We start from the raw sequence: 17,343 nt of genomic DNA on the forward strand, positions 1-17,343 counted from the left end.
AACATCGTTCTTCGCCAACCTTTTCAGGACTTCCCTCACATGTGTAATGTGTTCCTCTTGAGAAGTGCTTCCTATTAAAATGTCGTCGATGTAAACGAAAACATAGTCCAAATCTTGAAAAATTGAATTAACGAAACGTTGAAAAGTGGGTCCAGCATTCCTAAGACCAAAAGGCATTCTTAGGAATTCAAAAAGACCAAAAGGTGTGGTTATCGCGGTTTTATACACATCTTCCGGGGCAACAGGAATCAAATGATATGCCTTTATAATGTCTAGTTTGGTAAAGTGTGAACAATTATGCAGATTCATCGCAAAATTTTGGATATGTGGGATTGGGTATCGGTCAGGGATAGTAACCGCGTTCAACTGACGATAGTCCCCACATGGTCTCCAATCACTATTGGTTTTAGCAACCATATGTAAAGGTGATGACACTGGCGATGAAGAAGGACGGCAGATGCCCAGTTCCAGCATATGCTGAAATTCAGCGAGGGCAGCCTTATGCCTAACTGGGTCAAGTCTCCTGGGTTTTGAGATAGGAAGTGTTCCCTTGGTATGAATGTGATGCACCACTTGATGGTTAATTGGTTTGTTGAAATCCGGGGAGTCCAATAGCGAAGGAAACTCCTTCAACAAACCTGTAAACACATCGTTAAAAGCAAATAATTTGGGCGATGGTGTATCAACCTTTGCTATACTTGCTTTTGTGGAGAGATTGGTAAGTGGATCCACCAATCGTTTGTTGCGTAGATCGACCAATAAACCATATCGCTTAAGAAAATCTGCTCCTATTATTGGATGGTTTACTGCAGCAAGCACAAAAGAATGAGGAAAAGATCGTCGCAATCCAAGTGAGACATTTAGAAACTTTACTCCAAACGTTGGAATAGGAGTTCCGTTTGCTGCAACCAAAATATCACTAGACTTTGTTAATACTCCGAAAACTGAATTGGGAATCACTGATACATCGGCACCACTGTCTATGAGAAAAGTGAGTTTAGAAACTTCATCATGAAGAAAAAGTCGGCATGAATATGGGAATTCTCCAACAGATTCGGTATCCGTGGAATTTATTCGTTTCTTGTCAGCCATATTGGCTACAAAACTGCAAGGCTTAACACATTTCGTTGCCGCACTACCATATTTGTTATGATACCAACAAAAAAACTTTTTCCCTTTCATTTGCATTCTTCCTCGCGAGAGACTACGCTTACGGAATTCTTTACGTGGAACTGATCGATCGCGATCGCGTGAGACATGCATTTGCTTAACAAGGTTTTTTAGTTCTGACAATTCACTTCTAAGCTCCGAGATTTCATTCCGACCTGGCTTTAAGGCACACGCACTAACCGATGCTCCCTTCGACGCTTCCCATATTTTATCAGCAATGGGTAATATTTCCGCAATGTTAGTTTTAGCCATGGAAATAATAGCAATTTCTATTGATTTCGGTAAACGCCCTAACCATAAACGAAAAACCAACTTATCTGAGAATTCGGTAGCTCCGGCCAGCTGCATCAGTCGTCGATGAAAATCTGAAGGGCTGCTATCTCCCATCTCGGCGTTGTACAGCAGCTTGGAGATCCGTTGTTCTTCGCTGATCGACAGGCGTTGCAGCAAAGCGTCCTTCAAGAAGGTGTAGCGATTGTTGGTCGGAGGATTTTGGACGATGTCGATCACTTTTTCGAGTATTTCAGGCGACATCGCAGTCAGCAGATGAGCGTATTTGGTGCGCTCTGATTTCGTTCCGGCGTTCTCAAACTGAGCCTCCGCCTGTATGAACCAGGTATTTGGCGAGCTGGTCCAAAATGGCGGCAGTTTGACCGAACTGATGACATCGCGGCTAGTCTGTGGCTGGACGACGGAACTTCTCTCTCTTGGTAGTGGCGTCATCGGCGGCGTGGTGATGGTTGCTTCATCATAACCATCGAGTAGCGGGAAGGTTTGCGTGGGCTGATTTTCGTCGTTGGTTGTCGCCATGGTTTTTATCGGGGTTCTTAGCATCGAAAGAACTTACGTCCCGATTACTTGCTGACGGTGTAGCAGGTATGGCAGGTAGACGGTGTGGTGCTGTGCGAATCAAGCGTCCCAAGGTGTGAGTGACGACACTGGGATAAGACGTCGATCTGGAGTGTGGGAGATGAGCGTTGTCCGTATGCTAGATACGTCTTTACTTGCACACGCGCGTCGTGTTTAGTAGCTCACTTTTGCGCAGGAACTTTCTCACTACACTCTTTGAAAATGTCCACACACTACACAAAATTTCTACACGTTCACACTTCACACGCGTCCACCGAACGACAAAAATTTTCACGTTGCGTCACGAAACTTCACGTGTTTGACTTGGCCGCGGACTGAGAAGGTTGGCAACCGGGTGATATTCTGGAACGATGCTGTCTCCGTTGAAACGTCTCCAGAGGGTGATGATAACCAAGACGGGAAGGACAATGATCAAAAGGAAGCTTGAATTCTAAAAAGAACTCTGAGTAGCGTATAAAGTAGCTCAAGTTCTGAAAAGAACTGTTTTTGCCGCCTGTCTTTGGTTTTTTCTGTTTCCCTTTTGCTCGCTGATTCGTGATCCTCAAACGGCAGCTCCTCTGCGAACACGTACGATCACGTCGGGGTCACCAATGAAGTGGAGTTGGACTTCTTTTATTGTTGCCGTTGTTGATCCTGTGGCTTGCCAAAACCTTCTGCCTCTCGCCTCACTATTTTCCGCTATTTATACCTGTTTCCTAGCCCCAGAGTTGTTTCAACTCTGGCTGTTGTCGGCTGTTTCTTCTAATGGATTGCCGCGTGGATGCTACAGATAATTGACCCCGAATCTTGGAATTTGGATATCGGCTCCAGTAAGTATTTTCTTTAAGTTCAGTCAAAATAAACGTTTATGTACAGCCGAAATCCGGATATAGGTTACCCGATCCTTGATCCAGTAAGTAGTTATTTATGTTCCAGTCCTGGTGCTCTAAGAATGATCTTCAATTGTCATTACGTTTGCGAGAAAGTCAGACACTTAGGAGTGGTCCTTGACGAGAAGTTGATCAGCTTTCACGACCAAGTAGAGCACGTTGCTTTCCTATGCTTTATTGTTCTTTGGTGCGATTGGTTTTGGAATATGTCCCCTTCAGCTCGTCCGCTGATCAGGATGGAATCCATCAAGCATGAAATTACCTGGTTCGCACTTCTGCAGGGTAGATGTCGACGTCGGACGCTGTGCTCAAGGGGCGCATCTCGCTAAATTAGCGAAATTGTAACGCCCAGAGTCTGTTTGTTGCGGGACTCCGAGACAATCGGATCGACTGGCCTTAAGCTATACGTCCCGCCGAGATCGCTCCGAGCAAGAACCTATACGTCCCACCGAGATCGCTCCGAGCAAGAACTACGTAGAGTAACCCGACCCGACCCGACCGTTTGAAATAAAAAAAGCCTACCTCTCCGTAGTATCAACGAGTCTAATAGGATACCCAGCATTACCTAGAAGGTCGTAAAACCAAAAAAATAATAAGAATACGACGGAGCTCAGATCCTGGGATCTTGAATCTTGCGAAACCCAAGAATCCTGTAAGTAGTAGTTCTTCAAAATCGACCAATACTTTACCCGTATCTTGCATCCCGATCTCAGTTCCCGGATATTGGACCCTGGATCATTAATCTTGGATTTCGGATCAAATACACGCAAATTTTAGATTGATTATTCACTGCTAACATGTTCAACTTTTTAATCCCTGATGTCGCCCTTGGACGTGAAAAGCCCAACCGTGGTGGTTGATGGAAGGTCAAGCAGTTAATGCCATAATGTGCAATAAGCGATAGGAAGTCATCACCGTCACTAACATTGATGGATGGCTTGAACCTACAGTCGTTGCAAATTACCCTCATTACAGAATGTTTGTTTTTGTGTGCAAAACTATTTTCAACCCGCAATTTACGCTGATTGCACGGTGCAAACATATCGCCACATTTGGCCACTATGTCTACCATCCATAAAGCGAAGAATCGGGTTTAATCCTTCACTTGCACGTACACCACGCGCGCACACACACAGAGGATGGTTTTACCGAAGCTAGCTGATCCTTTCGCCGTGATGCCGCTTCTTCTGCGCCTGCAGCGTTTCGTAGGACTATGGGGCGAACGACGCTTTCGGTACAAGTTCCGGTTGGCATTCCTGAGCTTCTGCCTTCTTGTCGTTATCCCAAAAGTTGCCTTTGGTTACCCAGATCTGGAGACAACTGTACGTGGCACCGCTGAACTGATATTTGAGTGGAACGTACTTTTTGGGGTACTGCTGTTTTCGTTGAAGCTAGATGATTACGATGATCTGGTGTATCGGTACATGGATATAGCAAAAATAGGTTCGCCGTCATCGAGTCAATCAGTAAAATCAGTTTGTAATAATCTTTACATTTTTTTCTTTTCCTAGCTTTCCGTAAGGACATCCCTTCACAATTGGGCGATTATCTCGTGCACATCAATCATCGAATTGACAAATTTTCAAAAATCTACTGCTGCAGCCATCTGTGTTTGGCTATTTTCTACTGGGTAGCTCCTTCCTCTAGCACCTACTTGGCGTATCTGAGCTCTCGCAACAAATCCATTCCCGTAGAGCATGTACTACACCTGGAGGAAGAACTGTACTGGTTCCATACCCGTGTGTCCTTGTTCGATTATTCCATATTCACAGCGATCATGCTGCCAACCATCTTTATGCTCGCATATTTCGGTGGCTTAAAACTGCTGACCATTTTTAGCAATGTAAAGTACTGTTCAGCGACACTGCGACTGGTGGCGATGAGAATTCAACTTATGGACCGTTTGGACGAAGCTCAAGCTGAGAAGGAACTGATCGAAATCATTGTAATGCATCAGAAGGCTTTAAAGTAAGTGTGCGAGTGCGGCTTCGAATGGATTGATCTTAAAGGTTTCCTCCTTTGTGCCTTCCAGGTGTGTCGAACTGTTGGAAATAATATTCCGTTGGGTTTTTCTTGGACAGTTCATACAGTGCGTGATGATCTGGTGTAGTTTGGTCCTGTACGTTGCCGTAACGGTAGGTGGAACGATATCACGGACAAAATCTTCTTGTTTGAAAGTTGCTTTTTTTCTTTAGGGTCTCAGCACTAAAGCGGCCAACGTTGGTGTACTGTTCATTCTACTAACGGTGGAAACATACGGATTCTGCTACTTCGGAAGTGATCTAACATCAGAGGTAATCGTTCTCCATAAAAATGTTACTTCCTTATAATAGTGTACTAGTTTGTTCTTTCCCGACAGAGCCTAAGTGTAGCTCGAGCAGCGTACGATTGCTACTGGTATCAACGATCAGTTTCCATTCAGCGAAAGCTTCGGATGGTGTTGCAGCGTGCCCAAAAGCCGGTCGGTATCTCTGCTGGGAAGTTTTGCTTCGTAGACATTGAACAGTTCGGGAATGTGAGTAACAGCTCAACAGTTGTGATGGGCAGTTTTGGTCGGAATCGATTCCAAAGCCGGATGGGATTTGAACCCCGGAGTAAGCTTGGAGTAAATTCTATGAAAGGGAGTCGAAATTAGTTCCACGAATCGTAACCTGATATGGAATTGATTCCCAAATCGGTTACAGAATTTTTTTCCGGAATCGGTTCTTGCATTGGTTCAGTAATCGGTTCTGGTATTCATTCCGGAATCATTTCGGGATTTAATTACGGAACCAGAATTCGGAAAGATTCCAGGTACGGAATTTGAACTAGGTAGTTCCGATTCCGGGTGCCCATTACTACTCGACATTGAGCTTAATAAACCTTACAGTCATGAGCCTGTTTTTATTGCAGATGGCAAAAACGTCCTATTCGTTCTATATCGTGCTGAAGGATCAGTTTTAAAGAAGCAGCAGCAAAAAAAAACCCTTACGCTATTGATTGGCCCGCCAGACAACGGTATGGAAACGATGTGCAATTCAATAGCAATTATATGTAATAGGCCCACGGGGGCAAAGGGTGCAAAAAATCGATAGATTAAAGCTAGAAAAGGAGTACTATAATCACCGGTTCTTTTGATGATAATCATGAATATTAACTGTAATGCATCCTGCTTTTTGCAACAATTGCTATTCAAAAGAAATTCACTAGTGCCAAAGGCAAGTTTTTAGCATTCGTTTTTGACGTAGTATAGAGGTACTTCGTGGCTACCTTTTAGTTCCCATTCTCCAGCATGCAAGTATGCAGTTTGAAAAGTTCCAAAAATTTTCCTCACCCGAAACGGTTATGTCCTTCGTGGTTAATTTGCTACATCTGATCGGTTTGGATAGGACGGGACTCTTGCCAAAACTTCGACTCGCAAGTATTATCCTGTTTTATATCACATTCATCGTCATACCGGAACTGTTCGGTGGAAGTACGGACGTGCATCAGTTTGTAAGAAACGGTGTGGAACTGCTGTTCAATTGCAACGTATTTGTTGGTGGTTTGTTTTTTGCCATTGAAGTTACCAGCTTCCGGATGTTCATCCAGGAGTTGAAGTTTCTTGCGAAGTTGGGTAATATTTGCTTGAAAGTGTTTTTTGATTGAAACAAAATCACAGCTGAGTCTCGTTCTTGTAGCAAATTCACTATCATACAAATTAAAACATACCCTCGCACGGTTTAACTATCGTGCGTACACCTTTGCAAAAGTGCATACGACATGCATGGGTTTTATTGCTCTCTTTTACTGGATTGCACCGCTTCCGTCCATCTATTGGTACTACTTTTATCCGATCAACTCTACCGAACCGGTGCGATTGGTGCAGCATTTGGAGGTGAAATTCTATTGGCTCGAAAATCGTACCATCTTTAAGGATTATGTGATCTTCGTGCTGATCATGCTCCCAGCCGTTGCTTTATGTGGTGCAATATGTAACATAAAAGTAATAACCATTTCCACCAGCATTGCCTACTGCACACTGTTTACAAAGCTAACCGCAAATGCGATAGAACAGTTGCCCGAATTCAAACCCTCCGGACGGAACTCGCACACACTGTCCTATGTCGTGATGATGCACGTCAGCTTACTGAAATCCATACACCTGCTCGACAGGACACTGCGACTGATGTTTCTACTGCAGTGGATAGGTTGTGGTTTAAATTGGAGCATCTCCCTTGTATACCTCACCAACACCGTAAGTTCCGATCTTCAAGACGTGCATAATTAAATAACGAAAATTGTTCCAACTTTCCGCAGGGCATCTCCTTTAAAACTGGTACCGTGATCGTGATGTTTCTGCTAGCCACATCGGAAATATTCCTATACAGCTGGTTAGGATCGCGACTTGCAACGCAGCAGGAACGATTGGAACGTGCAATCTACGCCAAACGGTGGTACAATTACCCAAGAAAGCATCGGTGCGATATACTGACTATGCTGAGGCAGGCGCAAAAACCGGCCGCCATTACGGTGGGCAAGTTTTTTCGCGTTAATCTGGAGGAATTTGGTAGAATCGTGAACCTTTCCTATTCGGCGTATGTTGTTTTGAAGGACCAGATCAAGATGGGGAGGGATATATAGAACGCTGGTGCTTGTGTCGTACATAAAAAGCTCATATCGATACTAATTAGCCCATCAAGCAGCAGGAAGGTTGCTCATTTTTTATAGTCATACGTTACCCACAACCTTCCCCCCCCTCCCCCCCACCGCGCCATCCCTAATGTATCAGTATCAATTGCGATTGTTATCAAGCAAACAAATACCCTCCTTGAACGGTAAAATTGATCCAAGAATCAATTAGCATAGTACAAGCCGGATATCAGACGGCTGCATTTTGCACTCGGTGGCGTTAATAAAAACTCAAGATTTCCCAGTGTGTATCTCTCATTGCAATTTCCGGATCGTGTAAGTACGGACAGATGGTGCTCCCGAGATTGAAAGACGAACGGGCAGTGATGCCCTTTCTGCTCCGTATCCAAACCATAGCCGGGTTATGGGGTGATCGGTCTCAGCGATACAGATTTTACTTGATTTTTGTCTACTTCTGTCTCATGGTAGTCCTGCCGAAGGTCCTGTTTGGCTATCCCGATCTGGAGATTGCGGTTCGAGGCACGGCCGAGCTGATGTTTGAATCGAACGCTTTCTTTGGTATGCTGATGTTTTCCTTCCAGCGGGATAACTATGAGAAGTTGGTTCATCAACTGCAGGATCTGGCCACGCTGGGTGGGTCTTAATAGTGTACAAGATTACGTGTGTGTGTGTGTGTGTGTGTGTGTGTGTGTGTGTGTGTGTGTGTGTGTGTGTGTGTGTGTGTGTGGCCTTTTCTATCCTGATGTGGCTCTTCCAGTGCTGCAAGATCTACCGACCGAGTTGGGACAGTACTTGATCGCAGTGAACCGGCGAATGGATCGTACATCTAAAATCTACTGCTGCTGTCACTTCTCGATGGCCACCTTCTTCTGGTTCATGCCTGTTTGGACGACGTATTCTGCGTACAAGGCTTCCAGCAACAGCTCGGAACCGGTTGAACACGTGCTTCATCTTGAGGAGGAACTTTACTTTCTCCATATCCGTACTTCGATCGTTCACTACACTTTCTATGCGGCTATTATGTGGCCAACGATCTATACGCTTGGATTTACTGGTGGCACGAAGCTGTTAACCATTTTCAGCAATGTGAAGTACTGTTCGGCGATGTTGAAGCTAGTCGCCCTGAGGATCCAGTGTCTCGCTAGAGCAGAGCAAGACGAAGTGGAAAAAGAGCTAGATAAGATCATTTCAATGCATCAACGAGCACTCGAGTAAGAGCGTACTTTGTGTAATATCCGTTCATCAAATTTATTAAAACCCCACTACCAAATTCTGGCAGCTGTGTCTTTTTGCTAGAAACTACATTCCGCTGGGTGTTTTTCGTACAGTTTATCCAGTGTACTATGATCTGGTGCAGTCTCATTCTTTACATCGCTGTGACGGTAGGGTGTAACTTTGTTCCATTACAATGCAGTTTCCTAATTGTTTTCCTAACCAAAACAGGGACTTAGTTCCACGGTGGCCAACGTGTGTGTACAAATTATTTTGGTGACGGTGGAAACATATGGCTATTGCTACTTCGGAACAGATCTAACCACGGAGGTACCTTCAATCCCCTAGAGTAGCCTTATTACTAATTGCTCAATTCTAATGCCTTTTCCCTCAGAGTTATAATGTGGCACTGGCCGTTTACGATAGTGATTGGTACAAGTTCTCCGTCTCGATGCGCCGGAAGCTTCGTTTGCTGCTGCAACGGTCCCAGAAACCGCTCGGAGTTACGGCGGGAAAGTTCCGTTTCGTAAACGTTGCTCAGTTCGGCAAAGTAAGCATACTATGTGGAGAACTCCGAAATATGTAGTAAACACTAACCTTAATTCATCTCTGCTAGATGCTGAAGATGTCCTACTCGTTCTACGTGGTGCTGAAGGAACAATTTTAGAGAAAAGTTATCAAACGCAGTAACAGAAGCACCGCATTTGGGAACACCTCTGCTTTTCAAAGCCCCTGCTTAATAAAGTGACATTGGATTTGTTTGACACTTCTCCCCATTTGACAGCAGCTGTCAGTTTATTATTATTGTTGCAATTTTTAGCAAACCACACCGGATAGGTCACGACATCTTTTTAAGCGTTATAACTTGGGCTTGTATATCTGTTCGTAAAGTGAATTGCATGCAATAAGGCAATAACATATCTAATAACATTCAATAACATTTCTACAGTGTTATTTTCATTTTAGGCTAGAAACGAGTCCACCAAAAGGACAAACGTCAGCGAAAAAAAGGGCCCACAAACACGTTGCAATATAGTAAACAAACAAAATAGCGAAGGAAGAACATCATGAGCCAATCGTACGTTAGCCCACTCTCGATAGCCGTAATCTGTTCGTCCAACATGAACCGTTCGATGGAAGCACACGGATTTTTGGCCAAGAAGCGGTTCAAGGTACGATCGTTCGGTACGGGCGATAAGGTGAAGCTTCCCGGTACGGCGGCGGATAGGCCGAATGTTTACGAGTTTGGCACCTCGTACGACGACATATACAATGATTTGGCTGCGAAAGATAAGCAATAGTATCCTTTTTTATTTGGCTCTACTCAAACAGTTTTGAAAACTGGAGCGTAATTTCTTGGGTTTCAAAAACAATGGGAGGGAGGGGGGGTGGGGGTTTATTTCACTTTCTGGGGTACGGTATCCAGGTGCATCAACGATTCTGGTTGGTGAAACATTTAGGATTCGTTGATGTTTTTGTTTTTCTATCGCATGGAGCAATCATGTCCGGGATAATCTCCGATATTAACTTCGGATTCAACTCCAGAGACCACTGCGGAATCAAAACCGAAATCGCTGTCAGCACCGAAGTAATTCCGCAGCCTCCGCATTGTAGCCTCCGCATTCTCTCACACAAAAAATGTATTTCTTCTGTAACACCGGATCGAATTAATACGACTTTAAACGAGGATTTACCTATCTTTAAACAGCTGTTGTAGAGAAGATATGTAGAATCGGTATCAAATCCCATCGGGTAACGGCTACCGTAACTTCCCATTCAGATTACTTGGTCAGCAATCTATTCTATTGTAATTTTTAAGTATTTTGCATTGGACCATGGAAAATTAATCACATTGCAAATAGATATCCTCTAGAAAACGTTTAATTACGGCCAGTCAGGTCTTCAGTATAGAAATCAGTGGTAAAGATATGAGTCAATAGCATTAATGAACGCAAAATCAAATTTACTTTTGTAAAATTCTGCTACTTGTAGCTATAGGCCTTGCCTGCTGATAGCTTCCAGAACCAATAATTGGTTGTTTTTTAACAAGACCGGAAAGGTTCCTGCAACCTGCCTAGAACCCAATTCCTGTGTATCAAGTCAGAAAAAAATGACTTTCTTGATGATTACTAAGCTTATTTAAAAACTTTTTTTTTAAATTGACTACTATTTCACGCTACAAAATTGCCGACTAATCTGTGATCAGTAATTTCAAGTTGAGTGACAAATAAGTTGACTGAAATTTGTATGAGCTTTGAGATCCTAAAAGATGATCCAATTTGCTTTAAAATCTCTTATTAATTTATACTTTCTACCAATGCTCATTTTCTTTAAAATATGCTTCAAATTACTGAGTTTCAACCACAAAAACTATTTTCCTTAACTTAACCAACCTTAAACAACCACAGCTATACACAAAACGGTCTGCTACACATGCTGGACCGCAACAGAAGGATAAAATCTTGCCCCGAAAAGTTTCAGCTCTGCACGGAACGGTTCGACGTGTTGGTAACGTGCGAGGAGCGAGTTTACGATCAGGTATGGGATGAATGCGAGAAGCAGCGGAACAGAAGGTCCGATTGACACGTATGTTTTCTCTTAAATTTTGCAGGTGATAGAATTTATGGAATCAAAAACGCCTAGCTACAATCTACCGGTGCACGTAATTAACATAGACATACAGGACAACCACGAGGAAGCGACGGTCGGTGCGTTTCTCATCTGTGATCTGATAACGATGGTAAGTAAGAACGAAGGTGTAAGAAGTACACATTTTCAATTTTCTGTGTGTAAAAAGCATACAAAAATAAAGCACACAACTGTGGTGAAGAATGTCTGTTGGATTTATTCAGTTTGTTATTTTATTTCTTTGTAAAGCATTTGCTCATTAAATGTAGATTGAATGGACCGTGTGTGTGTGTGTTAAAATGGCCCAAGTTTTTGCCGTTTGAAAGTTTTCTCCAGCTTAATCTGTTTGTCCCGGGGTCTTTTTTTACATTTGTTGTTCAACTTTCTATACCATCCCTTTACTACTCTCTTTCTCCACTTCCAGATGGCTCAAAGTGAAGACCTAGACAACGACATCGACGAGCTGCTGCATGATTTCGAGAACAAATGCCAGCGAAGTGTTCTCCACTGCGTTCAGTTCTATTGAAAAAAGAAAGCAATGAACAACCATAAACCTCGGACGTGTTCCGGCCTTTCCTGCTGACCTCCTCAAATTTCTAGCATAAAAGCCTCAATTCGTCAAAGTACTTTTGTCTACTACTAGTACGGCTTATAACCGTATTACCTGTGTGAATTCGTATATTCAATGTCTTTTAGGTTTGTTCCAAATCTATAACAAATGATTATCTGTATAATTGTAACTCTTTTTTTCTATTTTAACTATTTCCACATACTATACGATTGGAGAAATTGTTTATATTGGGTACAGAAAAACAAAAGATGATAAAAGAACAATATTTTTAATTTTAATTTTTTACAACTTTCTGGTAAATGGTTTTGTTGGGAGATCTAAACAATTTACAAAATTTTCTACCAGTTGACCGCAGTAAAGCCGCCATGAAGTAAGAAAATTTAAATTATGTGGAACAGTTATTCATTGGTTTTGGCGTAAGGTCAACACCGCATGTGTTGATTAATTACAAATATCGCCATTTATTAGTTAGTCTATTTTTTAATGCATACGTTAAAGGCGCAGAACAAACACAAAGAACATCAACGATTACCAGGACGTAGTTTGATATACATATTTTTATTTCACTGTGCATACAAATTACGACGCGAACAACCATGTAGTACAACGAAAGATTTATTTTTATCTTCCCATTTAAATCCTCCTTAAAATAATCCTCTTAATGTTGATCCAAATGAACGTACTTGCGACGGAGTTTTTCGCGCTTTTCCCGCTTCTGATGCTTCCACGGTTTACCGGCCACAAGCACACCGTCCGTCGTGGTGAGCGTTTCCGCCGTACCCTGCGGACCCATCGGCCGTACGTTCGGGAAATCGCTACGCCCTCTTACGAAACCGTGCATCGCACGCTCCTTGAAAAACTGATCGTCTACGTCGGTGCTGGATTTGTTCAAATTCATCTTAAAATGGAAAAGAAAGTATTATTTAAGCTGTTTGACTGATTTTCCTTGCAAAAAAAAACCTTACCTTCATTGCACGCTGCTGCCTTGGTGGCAACAATTTGATGTCAATCTCTTCCTTCTTACGGGCCGGAAACCGGTGAAACTCTTCCTGTGCAATACCGGGCGGTGCGTAACAGTGGAGCAGCTTCCCATTAACGTAATCCTTCAGCACGTACCGTGAACCGCGCGACTGATCCGGCTGCCCATTGGCAGTCATAAAGCCTCGATTGTACGCGAATGCCAGCAGCAAATCCTCGGAATGTGGCGGTCGGTTAGGATCTTCGCCTTCGAGCGGTTTCGAAATCATAATACCGTACGTGTCCTCGAGTATATGGCGTGGAATGAGCGTGCACAGCAGATTCACCGGCGGTACGTGATCGCGCATCTGATCGATCGGTAAAATGCCGTTCAGTATCATGTCCGCTTTCGTGATGCAGAAGCTCGGCATTACCAGTCCGGGACAGTCGCAAAACATTAGCTCGCTGTCGACGTACAGCGTTTGGAAATGTTTCGTTTTACCCGGCGTTGCCGAAACGGAGACCTTTTTCTCGAGGAATACGGCGTTAATAGTACTGCTTTTGCCTACGTTCGGGTAACCGACCAGCCCAACCGTGACGATGCCCTTCGTGACACGTTCCGCACGGTGAAGACTTTTGAAGAGCGCAATCAATTCCGCATTGGTGAGCAGTTTTGAGCTATTCTTGGTGTTTCCTTCCTGTGTGCCCTCTTCGCGTGTTAAATCTTCAATCTTTTCTTCAATCTTTTCCAACGTCTTTTCCGCTCTATCTACGGACAGTTTCAACTCTCCCAAGCGCTCCTTTACCTCTCGTTCTTCCTCGTCTTCAAGTTCATGCTCCTCTCGATCAGCTTCAGCCTTCTCTTGCTCTTTTTTCGCTTCCTCCGCAGCTAGCACGGCCGAATAGAATGCCACCCGGATGCCTTGCTCGTCGAAATATTTAGCCCAATGTACACGCTGTTCGGCCGTTAAAAAATCCGACTTGTTAATCAGTATCATGTTCATCTTGTTCGGGTCCACCTCCTTCACGTATCGTTCCAAATCCTCCGTCCGGAAGAGCAACGGATTACGGGCATCCACAATCTGCACCACAATATCGCTCCGCTCAACGACACGCCACAGCTGGCGCCAAAAGTCGAGATTCTTCTCGAACGGTGTCATCAGCATACCTTCCTGCTCTTGCAACGCTACCAATCCACGTCGCCACTCGAGAAAGGCAGTATTTTCGGCCAGCAGTAGCTCTTCCGCCGTCGTCTCCTTTGTCCACCGGGGACGGCGCGGAATTTTCAGCAAATCTTTCATGTCGACCTGCTTCTTAATGATTTCCACACGCTCGTTTGTGGTTAGCAGACCGACCTTCGATTTGGGATTCACGTACGTGATGTTAAGCTTTTCGGCCTGAAACTCCGTACCGGCTAGTTCGGCCGTGCGGAGAAACTCCTGGAAGGAAGACTCTTCCGTAACGGACTGTAGGTTGAGGCGGCCCCAATCGTACCCATCCTGTACTTCGGTTGTGTGTAGCTGGAATGTAGGGACGGGTGTAAGAAAAGGAGGTGCATAATAGTAAAACAGTGAAATTGTATGCTTACCATGCTACCGTCGGCCACTGTTTTGCGATTACCATGACCAAACCGATCTTTGATCAGTGATCGGCCCAGTTGGTTCGCCTTCTTTTTGCCCATTTTATATTCTTTAAACCTCTGAATATCACTCGAATCTCCACCACAGCAGCTTCATGCAGTAAGAATGCAGCTTTTTCACTGCTTTCCACGGCAAAAACTGGAATATTTTAATGATTTTCGCACTGTTTTCGCTGGCAAAGCGATTGAACTGAACACGTTCAGCACATGGGCTGAAAGGAAAACAGACGAATGACAGCTGCTAAGAGTGTTGCCATATCGCGTTAAAAATCGTGTTGAATAAAAATTGAAAATTAAAATATGGTATGAAATTTATTTCCAACCAAATAGCTGTTTGTAATAAAAAGGGAAGTTTTCTTAAATTTTAAGCAGGTTACTTTCCCTTCAGCACAGGTACATCCAGTACAAATAATAATTAACTGAATTGTCATTTTCTGCTTTTTTGGCAACACTTTCCAAAACAGCTGTCATGTTGCATCGGCAGCCAGGCGCAAACAAACCAACAAGCACATTCACGTTTTTTCCTGCATCGCATATTCTCGCAAAACTATCCGGGAGTACAAAAAGCGCATTTAAATCCGTCCAGCTTTAGAACCGTGCACAACAAAACGAACCATGTGGCCTGAGGTGGACGCAGTGAAAAGTGAAAATCGTCGCGAGCTTAAGCTAACCGGTGCGAACGTATCGAAGCGGATTGTGGAAAACGGCGGCAAACTGGATGACGCTATCTACCAGCTGTCCGCACTAAATCTGCTGGACGTGAGTGATACGGCGTTGGACAAAATTTCACCACGCATCGACAGCTTGAATCATCTCCAGTCGTTGCTGCTGTATCGGAACAAGATTGCACAACTTCCGGCAACGATCGGACAGCTGGGCGAGTTGAAGGTGTTGGATCTGTCCGGCAACAGGTTGACCAGTTTGCCGAGCGAGTTTGCCAAGTTGCACTCGCTGACGACACTTAATCTGTCGTTCAATCAGCTGCAAACGGTTGACTTGAGTGCGTTGGATAAGCTGAGTGTTTGTAACCTGTCCGGGAATGAGCTGACGGAAGTGCCACAATTTTATTTGGGCGAAACACATCATCTGACGGAGGTAAGGTCATGGTAAAAGAAGTTACTGTTCTTAGGAAATAACTGTATTTTATCTCTGTTTTCCAGGTTAATTTAGAGAAGAATAGCATCGATGCTCTACCGGAAGAACTCACAAAGCAACAGATCTTGCGAGTGCTGAACGTGGCGGACAATAAAATTGTCCAGGTTCCAAAATATATAACCAAATGTGTGAAGCTGAAAGGTAAGTAGGAAATTTTAAGGTAGTATTTAACCTTCGTTTCGATTACCAAAAATACACTCTTACTTACTCCCCAAAAATACACCGAAAAATAATCATCTACTCCTGGGTAGATCATACAAAAGTTATGGGCTGTGTAGGTGGTTAGGCGAAAAAATGTTTTTCAAAACATTACAAAAATTTGTTCCAAATATTTTTTTCTCAATGGACCGTCATAATCAATTGTAAATAAATAAATAAATAAATATTTTTTCTCAATGTTTTTGCATCACATTTTCTCTAGAGATTAACCTCAAAGGTAACCCACTAAAGGATAAACGTCTCCTAAAGCTGGTCGATCAGTGCCGCAGCAAACAGGTACTGGATTATGTAGAGAAGAATGGCTATGTCCCACCGAAAGTGGCACCCAAAGAGACCACGCCTGGCGAAGAAAATCAATCCAATGGAGCACAGGAACCATCACCCTCTGTCCCGGAAGACGACATCCAGCTGAAGATCGTTGTCCACAAAGCGACTGAAAGCACACCGAAGGTAGCGTTCACACCGGAAGCACGTTCCTACCGTCCATATATTCTGCTTTGCATCGTACGCAACTTCTCCGTGACGGATATGAAAAAGTTTCTCCAACTCCAAAACGCTCTACACGATAACGAATGTGGCCGCCGTGAGCTGGCAACGATTGCAACACACGATCTAGCTAAAATTAAGGGCTCCCTACGTTACCATGCAGCTCCACCGGGGGAAATAGAAATCACCGCCCTAGGTGCCTCGGCACAGGGTAAAGTAACGGCCGAAAAGTATTACGCCGATCTGTGCCACGAGGCGGACCAGCGGCGAAAGGAAAAAAAACGGAACACGTACTCCGGTGTGCACAAGTACATTTCGCTGTTGGCACACAAGGAACTGTTTGCGTTTCTGAGCGACGAAGAAAAGGTCATCAGTTTGCCACCCCTGACCAACTGTGAGGAGACGAAAATCTCACCTACCTGCACGGACATGCTGGTGGAGGTGACGAGCAGCGTGGGTCATGGACCATGCTTGCGGGTTATGAATGCACTGCTCGAGCATATGCTGTTGATGAAGGTGGAAGTTGTCGGAGGTACCGTTCCACCCTTGTCAACTAATGGCGATGCACGTCAACCGAGCGACAAGAAGAAAAAATCGAAAGCCGCTACCAAAGAGCCAGAAATTGCGAAGGTTCGCTATAATCGATCCGCTACGCTTACGGTGGAACAGGTCCAGCTGTATGACGGTGAAGGTAAGCTTCATTCAGTGTTCCCCGGTAAGGGTGATCTGAAGGGGAACGAATCGGCGCGAATTTTCGTTGAAATTGCCTAGAAAGGTTAAGCGAGATTATTATTATTACGAAGAACTGTAAGAGATGGACGGTAACTTCCAATGAAAACGAAAAATGTTCCTTCTTTTGAATACGAATATTTGAAAAGCTTGATAGAATTCCTTAAATTTTTGAAGCAAAAGTATGACAGATGTGTCTGAGATTTGTAGTAAGGATCATTTTGGAA

General features: G+C 43.9%; 9 protein-coding genes across 10 annotated transcripts in view; 6 read left to right on the plus strand and 3 right to left on the minus strand.

The window, feature by feature from the left end:
- Positions 1–17,343, plus strand: part of LOC126568615 (uncharacterized) — a 383,782-nt gene that overhangs the window by 262,163 nt on the left and 104,276 nt on the right. The gene's annotated exons all lie outside the window — the stretch shown is intronic.
- Positions 1–17,343, minus strand: part of LOC126568415 (apolipoprotein D-like) — a 177,361-nt gene that overhangs the window by 105,042 nt on the left and 54,976 nt on the right. The window lies entirely within an intron of this gene.
- Positions 1–17,343, plus strand: part of LOC126568493 (protein TEX261) — a 231,306-nt gene that overhangs the window by 51,641 nt on the left and 162,322 nt on the right. The window lies entirely within an intron of this gene.
- Positions 1–17,343, minus strand: part of LOC126568292 (uncharacterized) — a 308,783-nt gene that overhangs the window by 11,205 nt on the left and 280,235 nt on the right. The window lies entirely within an intron of this gene.
- On the plus strand, positions 4,043–5,852 carry LOC126568271 (odorant receptor 49b-like). The gene is made up of 6 exons (XM_050224718.1): positions 4,043–4,352; positions 4,421–4,877; positions 4,942–5,044; positions 5,105–5,203; positions 5,269–5,424; positions 5,802–5,852. Exons 1-6 carry the CDS (start codon positions 4,049–4,051, stop codon positions 5,850–5,852), a joined length of 1,170 nt encoding a protein of 389 aa, XP_050080675.1. The 5' UTR covers positions 4,043–4,048.
- On the plus strand, positions 7,850–9,399 carry LOC126568316 (putative odorant receptor 92a). The gene is made up of 6 exons (XM_050224775.1): positions 7,850–8,153; positions 8,278–8,731; positions 8,800–8,902; positions 8,964–9,062; positions 9,127–9,282; positions 9,349–9,399. Exons 1-6 carry the CDS (start codon positions 7,850–7,852, stop codon positions 9,397–9,399), a joined length of 1,167 nt encoding a protein of 388 aa, XP_050080732.1.
- Positions 9,796–11,886, plus strand: LOC126568496 (RNA polymerase II subunit A C-terminal domain phosphatase SSU72). The gene is made up of 4 exons (XM_050224985.1): positions 9,796–10,032; positions 11,141–11,270; positions 11,344–11,472; positions 11,785–11,886. The coding sequence occupies exons 1-4, from the start codon at positions 9,800–9,802 to the stop codon at positions 11,884–11,886; spliced, it is 594 nt and encodes a 197-aa protein (XP_050080942.1). The 5' UTR covers positions 9,796–9,799.
- Positions 12,582–14,621, minus strand: LOC126568012 (large subunit GTPase 1 homolog). The gene is made up of 3 exons (XM_050224409.1): positions 14,477–14,621; positions 12,897–14,408; positions 12,582–12,829 (listed from the first exon to the last, which is right to left on the minus strand). The coding sequence occupies exons 1-3, from the start codon at positions 14,567–14,569 to the stop codon at positions 12,590–12,592; spliced, it is 1,845 nt and encodes a 614-aa protein (XP_050080366.1). The 5' UTR covers positions 14,570–14,621; the 3' UTR covers positions 12,582–12,589.
- Positions 15,143–17,158, plus strand: LOC126568087 (leucine-rich repeat-containing protein 47-like). The gene is made up of 3 exons (XM_050224504.1): positions 15,143–15,622; positions 15,688–15,823; positions 16,104–17,158. The coding sequence occupies exons 1-3, from the start codon at positions 15,143–15,145 to the stop codon at positions 17,156–17,158; spliced, it is 1,671 nt and encodes a 556-aa protein (XP_050080461.1).

The sequence above is a fragment of the Anopheles maculipalpis genome, chromosome 2RL (genome assembly GCF_943734695.1).
Source record: "Anopheles maculipalpis chromosome 2RL, idAnoMacuDA_375_x, whole genome shotgun sequence".
Taxonomy (NCBI): Eukaryota; Metazoa; Arthropoda; class Insecta; order Diptera; family Culicidae; genus Anopheles; species Anopheles maculipalpis.

Coding starts and splice junctions, on each gene's coding strand:
- LOC126568012 (XM_050224409.1), bottom strand. CDS start 14,569: ATGGGCAAAAAGAAGGCGAACCAACTGGGCCGATCACTGATCAAAGAT. Junction 14,409..14,476: donor CAGTGGCCGACGGTAGCATG/GTAAGCATACAA, acceptor CCTACATTCCAG/CTACACACAACCGAAGTACA. Junction 12,830..12,896: donor GGCAGCAGCGTGCAATGAAG/GTAAGGTTTTTT, acceptor TTCCATTTTAAG/ATGAATTTGAACAAATCCAG.
- LOC126568316 (XM_050224775.1), top strand. CDS start 7,850: ATGGTGCTCCCGAGATTGAAAGACGAACGGGCAGTGATGCCCTTTCTG. Junction 8,154..8,277: donor GCAGGATCTGGCCACGCTGG/GTGGGTCTTAAT, acceptor TGGCTCTTCCAG/TGCTGCAAGATCTACCGACC. Junction 9,283..9,348: donor ACGTTGCTCAGTTCGGCAAA/GTAAGCATACTA, acceptor CATCTCTGCTAG/ATGCTGAAGATGTCCTACTC.
- LOC126568496 (XM_050224985.1), top strand. CDS start 9,800: ATGAGCCAATCGTACGTTAGCCCACTCTCGATAGCCGTAATCTGTTCG. Junction 10,033..11,140: donor GCTGCGAAAGATAAGCAATA/GTATCCTTTTTT, acceptor AAACAACCACAG/CTATACACAAAACGGTCTGC. Junction 11,473..11,784: donor TCTGTGATCTGATAACGATG/GTAAGTAAGAAC, acceptor CTCCACTTCCAG/ATGGCTCAAAGTGAAGACCT.
- LOC126568271 (XM_050224718.1), top strand. CDS start 4,049: ATGGTTTTACCGAAGCTAGCTGATCCTTTCGCCGTGATGCCGCTTCTT. Junction 4,878..4,941: donor ATGCATCAGAAGGCTTTAAA/GTAAGTGTGCGA, acceptor TGTGCCTTCCAG/GTGTGTCGAACTGTTGGAAA. Junction 5,425..5,801: donor ACATTGAACAGTTCGGGAAT/GTGAGTAACAGC, acceptor TTTTTATTGCAG/ATGGCAAAAACGTCCTATTC.
- LOC126568087 (XM_050224504.1), top strand. CDS start 15,143: ATGTGGCCTGAGGTGGACGCAGTGAAAAGTGAAAATCGTCGCGAGCTT. Junction 15,623..15,687: donor AAACACATCATCTGACGGAG/GTAAGGTCATGG, acceptor TCTGTTTTCCAG/GTTAATTTAGAGAAGAATAG. Junction 15,824..16,103: donor CAAATGTGTGAAGCTGAAAG/GTAAGTAGGAAA, acceptor CATTTTCTCTAG/AGATTAACCTCAAAGGTAAC.